This window comes from Bombina bombina, chromosome 1 (genome assembly GCF_027579735.1).
Source record: "Bombina bombina isolate aBomBom1 chromosome 1, aBomBom1.pri, whole genome shotgun sequence".
Lineage (NCBI taxonomy): Eukaryota > Metazoa > Chordata > Amphibia > Anura > Bombinatoridae > Bombina > Bombina bombina.
In genome coordinates, this window is record NC_069499.1 from 1,121,161,776 (window position 1) to 1,121,172,798 (window position 11,023).

At 42.0% G+C, this 11,023-nt stretch overlaps 1 protein-coding gene across 1 annotated transcript in view; it reads right to left on the reverse strand.

Annotated features, from left to right (window-relative positions):
- IKZF3 (IKAROS family zinc finger 3) overlaps positions 1–2,377 on the reverse strand; it is a 147,786-nt gene extending 145,409 nt beyond the window's left edge. The window contains exon 1 of the mRNA XM_053698153.1: positions 2,137–2,377. Within this exon, the coding sequence (XP_053554128.1) occupies positions 2,137–2,377 (241 nt within the window). The remainder of the gene's footprint in view (positions 1–2,136) is intronic.
- Between the last annotated feature and the right edge of the window lie 8,646 nt (positions 2,378–11,023).

Below are 11,023 nucleotides of genomic sequence, written 5' to 3' on the forward strand. Positions count from 1 at the left end.
GCTGCAGGCCTGCAGCAAAAAAATTAGGCTTTCTCCCTACCACCCTGCCTACTATCACTCGGACTCAGTCTAATCTATTCCCACTCAGGAGGTCAGGACAGCCAGCAGCAGAACTGCAGACTGAAGTAAAGTAAGAAGTAACACAACAACAAGTTGTCAGTTGTCAACAACACAGACGTCTGGGTCTGTCTGTAACTCTGTATAGAGATTGCTTGCAGGCTTGCAGCCAAGGCAGGTTAGCAAATATAGCCCCAACAAAGAAGAACAAATTTGTGCCAACAAGTTAAAGATGGGATTTGCCAAGTTAAGTACAACAGAGTCAACACAAGACTCCTCTCTCCTCAACGGCTATCTCATCAATGCGACTTTCGCGCCGTTGAGGGGGAGGAGCCTTGTGGGGGCCGTCACGTGGACGCAACAGCGTATCACAGTGAGGCTGGCTAAGGCAGTGGGAGGAGGCATAGGCAGAGCACAGGCTGACGTCTAAGACCGCACACTTCAGCCTGTGCAATTATGGGTCTATGGCAGTGATGGGCCTGGGAGGAGCTACGCCTGCACAGTGAAGCATAGATCACTGTGCAGGATAGGGTCTCCCTCTATTCGCACGTGCGACGAATAGTTAGTGTGTGCGCAGCACATAGCAGCCTGTCTGGTCGGGTTGGGGAGGAGACAGAGTGAGAGATGAGAAGCTAGTGACGTCAGCTGTTGTCAGGCAGAGAAGAGCCAAATACTGTCTGCTATGCTGCCTGTTGTGTCTGCCCGGTCCTAGCTCCCTCCCTCCTGCCTCTGCCTCCCTATGTTACGACACTGACAGAGTAAATAAATGAGTATACACACAAGACTAAGGCAGTACTGTTGCTGCTGGGGATAATAATAAAATATAAATTTTTTAGATAGGATCATAGGAGGATATTTGAAAAATTATATTTTATTAAACAAATATATTTTTTGGGGGGGGGTATTTTTTTTTTTTTTTTTTGCTCAATTTTTTTTTTCCTCTTGCCCTGGCCGGGGTTCACGTGCGAATGTGCACAAACGGAGGAGCCTCCACTGGTAGCTACAACTCTCACTGAGAGAATTACATGGTTACTCAAGCACCCAGTCCTCTCTTAAAGGGAAACTACCCATTAAAGGACTCTATTTCTTCTATGCAACCTTCTCTGCCATCCTCCTATAGTGACGAAAGGAAAAGAATGACTGGGGGGATGGGGAAAGTGAAAGCGATATTAATAGCCTTTGGCTGGGGTGTCTTTGCCTCCTCCTGGTGGCCAGGTGTTGATATTCCTAACAGTAAGGAATGAAGATGTAGACTCTCCCTGCCTTTGGAAAGAAAAAAATCTTTGCAGTCAAGTAGATGAAAACATGTAAAAGCAAAGTGTTATACGGTGTATTTACTGTAAATATTTCACATTCCAATGTTCTGCACATAGCAGAATATGTTTTAAGTATTTCTAAATAGATATTCCTATATACTGTATCTGTATATATCTTTACCTATATATAATCATGTGTGTATATATATATATATATATATATATATATATATATATATATTTATATATATATATATATATATATATATATGTAGAACATATTTGGAATGTGAACTAATCATATTTTTATGTTGGGTTAGCGCACATAAGAATATGCGATTAGGTTTGCGTGCGAGTTGGGTGTGTTTTTCCACTTTTTTTTACTCCATTGACTTCAATGGGGGAATTGGTTACTGTGCCCGATATTCTAAGTTCGGCTTTGTATGCACGTCAGGTTAGCGCGAGAGCGATAACTTTTTACTTTCAACTCATAATTTTACTTCTAGCGCAATTAATGCTCGAGCGGGAGTGTTAATTAGTGCTCCACTTGTAATCTGGCCCTATATGTTTGAAAGCTTGCCAAAGTATACATTCATATTTTGCAACAATAAGTGCAATTTTATAATAGCTGTTTTGTATTTCAAGTTGTGACAGTATCTATAACTTTTTAAAATATCTTCAACAAATTTTTTTATGTACAAAATTCTGAACGTTAAAATCAACAAAAAAGTGTAGCAAAGTTAATTGTTTCCATATTCTTTATCTTCAAAAATAATTACAAGGTATCATAATTACAAGACTATCCTCGGGAGAGTAAAGTTACCTGTGTGACTTCTTTTATGCACCAATAAAACATTTAGACTGTTGCAGGTCTGCCCGCAGATGTCACAGTAAAGTTTCCCAACACTTGATCTGCCACTGTCATAATCACTGTGTCTTTCCAACTGCATATCGAAGGCTGCCGAGTCTGAACCATATACATATGACATGTCAATCACCTCTGGACGGTCAGAGACTGCTGCTTCCAGGGGCTCTTTGCAAAATTCATCCTTGATTTTGACCATTTTTTCTAATGATCAGAATAACAAACATTAAAATCAAAGGTGGGATCCCATGACATAATTAACAGAAATGAGAATCATCTTGTATTCACATTAAAGGGATACTAAACTGAAATTTTTTCTTTCATGCCATTAAAAGCAACTTTCTAATTTACTCCTATTATCAATTTTACTTCATAAACTTAGGAACCGGTCCATTTTTGGTTCAGCACCTGGGTAGCCACTAATCAGCAAGCGCTACCCAGGGATCTGAACCAAAAATGGGCCAGCTCCTAAGCTTAGATTCCTGCTTTTTCAAATAAAGATTGCAAGAGAATTAAGAAAAATTGATAATAAGAGTAAATTAGAAAGTTGCTTAAAATTGCATGCTCTATCTGAATCATGAAAGAAAAAAACCATAATTTATGCTTACCTGATAAATGACTTTCTCTTGCGGTGTATCCAGTCCACGGATTCATCCTTTACTTGTGGGATATTCTCATTCCCTACAGGAAGTGGCAAAGAGAGTACACAGCAGAGCTGTCCATATAGCTCCCCCTCTAGCTCCACCCCCCAGTCATTCGACCAAAGGTTAGGAAGAAAAAGGAGAAACCATAGGGTGCAGTGGTGACTGTAGTTTGAACAAAAAATTTTTTACCTGACTTAATTGCCAGGGCGGGCCGTGGACTGGATACACCGCAAGAGAAAGTAATTTATCAGGTAAGCATAAATTCTGTTTTCTCTTGCAAGGTGTATCCAGTCCACGGATTCATCCTTTACTTGTGGGATACCAATACCAAAGCTTTAGGACACGGATGAAGGGAGGGAACAAGGCAGGTACCTTAAATAGAAGGCACCACTGCTTGCAAAACCTTTCTCCCAAAAATAGCCTCCGAAGAAGCAAAAGTATTGAATTTGTAAAATTTTGAAAAAGTATGCAGTGAAGACCAAGTCGCTGCCTTACAAATCTGTTCAACAGAAGCCTCGTTTTTAAAAGCCCATGTGGAAGCCACTGCTCTGGTAGAATGAGCAGTAATAGTTTCAGGAGGCTGCTGGCCAGCAGTCTCATAGGCCAAACGGATGATGCTTTTCAGCCAAAAGGAAAGAGAGGTAGCAGTCGCTTTCTGACCTCTCCTCTTACCAGAATAGATAACAAACAAGGAAGATGTTTGTCTGAAATCCTTAGTTGCTTGCAAATAGAACTTTAGAGCATGAACTACATCAAGATTGTGCAACAGACATTCCTTCTTCGAAGAAGGATTAGGACACAGAGAAGGAAAAACTATTTCCTGGTTAATATTCTTATTAGAAACCACTTTAGGAAGGAAACCAGGTTTGGTACGCAAAACTACCTTATCTGCGTGGAGCACCAGGTAAGGTGAATTGCACTGTAAAGCAGATAATTCTGAGACTCTTCGAGCAGAAGAGATAGCTACCAAAAACAAAACTTTCCAAGATCACAACTTAATATCTATGGAATGTAAAGGTTCAAACGGAACCCCTTGAAGAACTGAAAGAACTAGATTTAGACTCCATGGCGGAGCCACAGGTTTATAGACAGGCTTGATTCTGACTAAGGCCTGTGCAAATGCTTGAACGTCTGGAACCTCTGCCAGACGCTTGTGTAAAAGGATAGAAAGAGCAGATATCTGTCCCTTTAAAGAACTAGCTGACAATCCTTTCTCCAAACCTTCTTGGAGAAAAGACAATATCCTGGGAATCCTAATATTACTCCATGAGTAACCCTTGGATTCACACTAACAAAGATATTTCCGCCATATCTTATGGTAGATTTTCCTGGTGGCAGGCTTTCTCACCTGAATCAGGGTATCTATAACTGACTCAGAGAAACCACGCTTTGATAGAATTAAGCGTTCAATCTCCAAGCAGTCAGACGTAGAGAAATTAGATTTGGATGCTTGAATGGACCCTGAATTAGAAGATCCTGCCTCATTGGCAGTGTCCATGGTGGGACAGATGACATGTCCACTAGGTCTGCATACCAAGTCCTGCGTGGCCACGCAGGCGCTATTAGAATCACTGACGCCTTCTCCTGCTTGATTCTGGCGACCAGACGAGGGAGAAGGGGAAACGGTGGGAAAACATAAGCCAGATTGAAGGACCAAGGCGCTGTTAGAGCATCTATCAATGCCGCCTTGGGGTCCCGGGACCTGGCCCCGTAGAGAGGAAGTTTGGTGTTCTGGCGGGACGCCTTCAGATCCAACTCTGGAGTGCACAAAGCTGAGTCAGCTGGGCAAATACCTCCGGGTGGAGTTCCCACTCCCAAGGATGAAAAGTCTGACGACTCAGGAAATCCGCCTCCCAGTTGTCTACTCCTGGGATGTGAATTGCTGAGAGATGTTACTTCCTTCATCGCTAGGGAACTCTTTGTTATCCCTTGATGATTGATGTAAGCTACAGTCGTGATGTTGTCCGACTGAAATCTGATGAATTTGGCCGCAGCTAGTTGAGGACATGCCTGAAGCGCGTTGAATATCGCCCTCAGCTCCAGAATGTTTATCGGGAGAAGAGATTCTTCTCGAGACCATAAGCCTTGAGCTTTCAGGGAGTCCCAGACTGCACCCCAGCCTAACAGACTGACGTCGGTCGTTACAATGATCCACTCTGGTCTGCGGAAGCATATTCCCTGAGACAGGTGATCCTGAGACAACCACCAGAGAAGAGAATCTCTGGTCTCCTGGTCCAACGGTATTTGAGGAGACAAATCTGCATAATCCCCATTCCACTGTTTGAGCATGCATAGTTGCAGTGGTCTGAGATGTATCCGAGCGAAAGGGACTATGTCCATTGCCGCTACCATTAATCCGATTGCCTTCATGCACTGAGCTACAGATGGCTGAGGAATGGAATGAAGAACTCGGCAAGTAGTTAAAAGTTTCAACTTTCTGACCTCCGTCAGAAATATTTTCATTTCTACCGAATCTATTAGTGTTCCTAGGAAGGGAACCCTTGTGAGTGGGGACAGAGAACTCTTTTTGATGTTCACCTTCCACCCGTGAGACCTCAGAAAAGCCAATACAATCTCCGTGTGAGCCTTGGCTCTGTGAAAAGACGGTGCATGAATTAAGATGTCGTCTAAATAAGGCGCCACTGCTATGCCCCGCGGTCTTAGAACCGCCAGAAGGGACCCTAGCACCTTTGTGAACATTCTGGGAGCAGTGGCTAACCCGAATGGAAGAGCCACAAACTGGTAATACTTGTCTAGAAAAGCGAACCTGAGGAACTGATGATGATCTTTGTGGATAGGAATATGCAGGTACGCATCCTTTAGATCCACGGTAGTCATATATTGACCTTCCTGGATCATAGGTAAGATTGTCCGGATGGTCTCCATCTTGAATGATGGGACTCTGAGGTATCTGTTTAGAATTTTTAGATCCAGGATTGGTCTGAAAGTTCCTTCTTTTTTGGGAAACACAAATAGGTTTGAGTAAAAACCCAGTCCTTGTTCTGCAATTGGAACTGGGTATATCACTACCATTGTATGTAGATCTTCTACACAGCGTAAGAACGCCTCTTTCTTTGTCTGGTCTGTAGACAGACGAGAAATGTGGAACCTTCCCCTTGGAGGGGAGTCCTTGAATTCTAGAAGATATCCCTGGGAAACAATCTCTAATGCCCAGGGATTGTGAACATCTCTTGCCCAGGCCTGAGCAAAGAGAGAAAGTCTGCCCCCTACTAGATCCGGTCCCGGATCGGGAGCTACCCCTTCATGCTGTCTTGGTAGCAGCTGCAGGCTTTTTGGCCTGTTTACCCTTGTTCCAGCCCTGGTAAGGCTTCCAGGTTGCCTTGGGCTGTGAAGCGTTACCCTCTTGCTTTGCAGCTGTAGAGGCTGAAGCGGGACCGCTCCTGAAATTACGAAAGGAACGAAAGTTAGCTGTGTTTTTAGCCTTAAAGGGCTTGTCCTGAGGGAGAGCATGGCCCTTTCCCCCGGTGATTTCTGAAATAATCTCTTTCAATTCTGGCCCGAAAAGGGTCTTTCCTTTGAAAGGGATATTTAATAATTTGGATTTTGACGACACATCGGCCGACCATGACTTGAGCCAAAGCGCTCTGCGCGCCATTATGGCGAAACCTGAATTTTTTGCCGCTAACTTAGCTAATTGCAAAGCGGCATCTGTGATAAAAGAATTAGCCAGCTTTAGAGCCTTAATTCTATCCATAATTTTGTCGTATGAGGTCTCCGTCTGGAGCGAATCCTCCAGCGCCTCAAACTAGAAAGCGGCTGCAGTAGTTACAGGAATAATGCAGTCAATAGGTTGGAGAAGAAAACCTTGTTGAACAAAAATTTTCTTAAGTAAACCCTCTAACTTTTTATCCATAGGGTCTTTAAAAGCACAACTGTCTTCAACTGGTATGGTTGTGCGTTTAGCAAGTGAAGAAACAGCCCCCTCTACCTTAGGGACTGTCTGCCACGAGTCCTGCATGGGGTCAGTTACGGGGAACATTTTCTTAAAAATAGGGGGGGAACAAAAGGGACACCTGGTCTATCCCACTCCTTAGTAACAATATCCGCAACCCTCTTAGGGCCTGGAAACGCATCAGTGTATACAGGGACCTCTAGGTACTGTCCATTTTACACAATTTCTCTGGGACTACCATAGGGTTACAATCATCCAGAGTAGCCAATACCTACCTGAGCAATACGCGGAGGTGTTCCAATTTAAATTTAAACGCTAATGTATCTGAATCTGCCTGATGAAAACCTTTCCTGAATCGGAAATTTCTCCCTCAGACATCAAATCCCTCACTCCCACTTCAGAGCGTTATGAGGGTACATCAGATAAGGCTACCAAAGCTTCAGATTGCTCATAATCTGTTCTTAAAACAGAGCTATCACGCTTTGCAGGAAAAACTGGCAGTTTAGATAGGAAGGCCGCAAGGGAGTTATCCATGACTGCCGCTAGTTGTTGCAATGTAATAGGGGCAGACGCACTAGAGGTACTAGGCATCGCTTGAGCGGGCGTAACTGGTTGTGACACATGGGGAGAGGTAGACGGACTATCCTCATTACCTTCACTCTGAAAATCATCTAGGGCCACACTTTTAAGTGCAACAATATGATCTTTAAAGTGTATAGACACATTAGTGCAATTGGGACACATTCTGAGAGGGGGTTCCACCATGGCTTCTAAACACATTGAACAAGGACTTTCCTTGGTCTCAGACATGTTTAAAAAACTAGTAATATGAACAAACAGGCTTAGAAATCACTTTAAACAAATAAAATACACAATTTGAAAAAACGTTACTGTGCCTTTAAGAGATAAAAAGAGCACACAATTTTACAAAACAGTGACAAATGCAGCAATCCTTTTGAAATTTTCACAGTATGTACCTAAAGCCTTAGTAAGATTGCACCACAAGTTCCAAAACTATTAACCCCTTAATGCCCAAACCAAGCAGCCTAAAGCCAATAACCGGTTAAATTACTACAGCACCTTGCCACAGCTTACTGCTGTGGCCCTACCTGCCCTTAGGGATCAGTTTTGGGGGAATGAAGCTTCTTTTAGGCCCTCAAACAGCAGCAGGACCCTCCATATGAAGCAGCATGAACTTGTCTTTCAATTCTAACTGCGCATCTGAGGCGCAAAATTAGGTCCCTCCCACTCCACTCTGGAGCTATGAGGCCTACAAAAATAACTTCTAAGTGAATAAATTTTAGCCATGTGGGAATAACCCCAGAAAGAACTCAAAAGTGCTTTAAAAGTGTCTCCCAACGAGTATTTCTTAAGTAAAATAATCGATTGCCCTAAGTTAGTGTCAACCAGCATAATTAGCCCTGTTATGTAAGCATTCAATTCTTTACTAAGTCTCAGAACATAGCTTACCCTCCCCACATGGGGATATTGTCAGTCTTCTAGCATTATCTCAGTCTTGTCTAGAAATAAATGACTGAACATACCTCATTGCAGTCAAGCCTGCAGACTGTTCCCCCCAACTGAAGTTTTCTGGTACTCCTCAGTCCTGTGTGGGAACAGCAATGGATTTTAGTTACAACATGCTAAAATCATCTTCCTCTAAGCAGAATTCTTCATCTTTTTTCTGCCAGAGAGTAAATAGTACAAACCGGTACCATTTAAAAATAACAAACTTTTGATTGAAGATAATAAAACTAACACCACATTCACTTTACCCTCCCATAGAGAGACCCTACAGGGAGTGCAGAATTATTAGGCAAATGAGTATTTTGACCACATCATCTTCTTTATGCATGTTGTCTTACTCCAAGCTGTATAGGCTCGAAAGCCTACTACCAGTTAAGCATATTAGGTGATGTGCATCTCTGTAATGAGAAGGGGTGTGGTCTAATGACATCAACACCCTATATCAGGTGTGCATAATTATTAGGCAACTTCCTTTCCTTTGGCAAAATGGGTCAAAAGAAGGACTTGACAGGCTCAGAAAAGTCAAAAATAGTGAGATATCTTGCAGAGGGATGCAGCACTCTTAAAATTGCAAAGCTTCTGAAGCGTGATCATCGAACAATCAAGCGTTTCATTCAAAATAGTCAACAGGGTCGCAAGAAGCGTGTGGAAAAACCAAGGCGCAAAATAACTGCCCATGAACTGAGAAAAGTCAAGCGTGCAGCTGCCAAGATGCCACTTGCCACCAGTTTGGCCATATTTCAGAGCTGCAACATCACTGGAGTGCCCAAAAGCACAAGGTGTGCAATACTCAGAGACATGGCCAAGGTAAGAAAGGCTGAAAGATGACCACCACTGAACAAGACACACAAGCTGAAACGTCAAGACTGGGCCAAGAAATATCTCAAGACTGATTTTTCTAAGGTTTTATGGACTGATGAAATGAGAGTGAGTCTTGATGGGCCAGATGGATGGGCCCGTGGCTGGATTGGTAAAGGGCAGAGAGCTCCAGTCCGACTCAGACGCCAGCAAGGTGGAGGTGGAGTACTGGTTTGGGCTGGTATCATCAAAGATGAGCTTGTGGGGCCTTTTCGGGTTGAGGATGGAGTCAAGCTCAACTCCCAGTCCTACTGCCAGTTTCTGGAAGACACCTTCTTCAAGCAGTGGTACAGGAAGAAGTCTGCATCCTTCAAGAAAAACATGATTTTCATGCAGGACAATGCTCCATCACACGCGTCCAAATACTCCACAGCGTGGCTGGCAAGAAAGGGTATAAAAGAAGAAAATCTAATGACATGGCCTCCTTGTTCACCTGATCTGAACTCCATTGAGAACCTGTGGTCCATCATCAAATGTGAGATTTACAAGGAGGGAAAACAGTACACCTCTCTGAACAGTGTCTGGGAGACTGTGGTTGCTGCTGCACGCAATGTTGATGGTGAACAGATCAAAACACTGACAGAATCCATGGATGGCAGGCTTTTGAGTGTCCTTGCAAAGAAAGGTGGCTATATTGGTCACTGATTTGTTTTTTGTTTTGTTTTTGAATGTCAGAAAATGTATATTTGTGAATGTTGAGATGTTATATTGGTTTCACTGGTAAAAATAAATAATTGAAATGGGTATATATTTGTTTTTTGTTAAGTTGCCTAATAATTATGCACAGTAATAGTCATCTGCACACACAGATATCCCCCTAAAATAGCTATAACTAAAAACAAACTAAAAAACTACTTCCAAAACTATTCAGCTTTGATATTAATGAGTTTTTTGGGTTCATTGAGAACATGGTTGTTGTTCAATAATAAAATTAATCCTCAAAAATACAACTTGCCTAATAATTCTGCACTCCCTGTAGTGCTTAGAGCCGGCAAAGAGAATGACTGGGGGGTGGAGCTAGAGGGGGAGCTATATGGACAGCTCTGCTGTGTGCTCTCTTTGCCACTTCCTGTAGGGAATGAGAATATCCCACAAGTAAAGGATGAATCTGTGGACTGGATACACCTTGCAAGAGAAATTGGGTTTAGTATCCCTTTAAGTAACGTTTTTCCCTTCTTAGATTACTGTAACACGTTTTGCTGTAGGTCTAATTTTTAAAAAATAAATAAATTGATCACTTGTTAATTACAGTATATAAGATTGTAGGCAAACAGAGCAATACAAAATACATATAGTTGTGCACTTGTCCTACTTATGCTTATAAATAGAAGTTATTCAGCTCTTTTCATTGTGGAAATCATGGGGTAAGCAATTTGAGTTAACCACTTTGCAGAGGAAATATTGCCCCCCCCCCACCCAACAAAACACAATCTAAACAAGACCCTTAAAGAAACAAACTACTCTAGAAACCTTGAAATGTAACATACCACTACTTCTCGAAGAATTTCCATCAGTAACATGTTTATTTGCATTTTCAATTGTGACAATATACTGTGATTTACTTTTAATCATGTTTTATTTCTGAAATCAGGGCTGCATTTGTAAACCTGATTAGTTTATTTAAGCTTATTTACACTTAAGGCTAAATTACAAGTGGCGCTGTATTTTTTTTTAAATATAAAAAAAACAAACTTATTTCGCGCTAGCGTTAACCCGAATAACACAAAAAACCTAGATTAAAGGGACACTGAAACCAATTTTTTTCTTTCATGATTCAGATAGAGCATGACATTTTAACAACTTTCTAATTTACTCATATCGTCAATTTTTCTTTGTTCTCTTGCTATCTTTATTTTAAAAGCAGGAATGTAAATCTTAGCAGCCAGACCATTTTAGGTTCAGC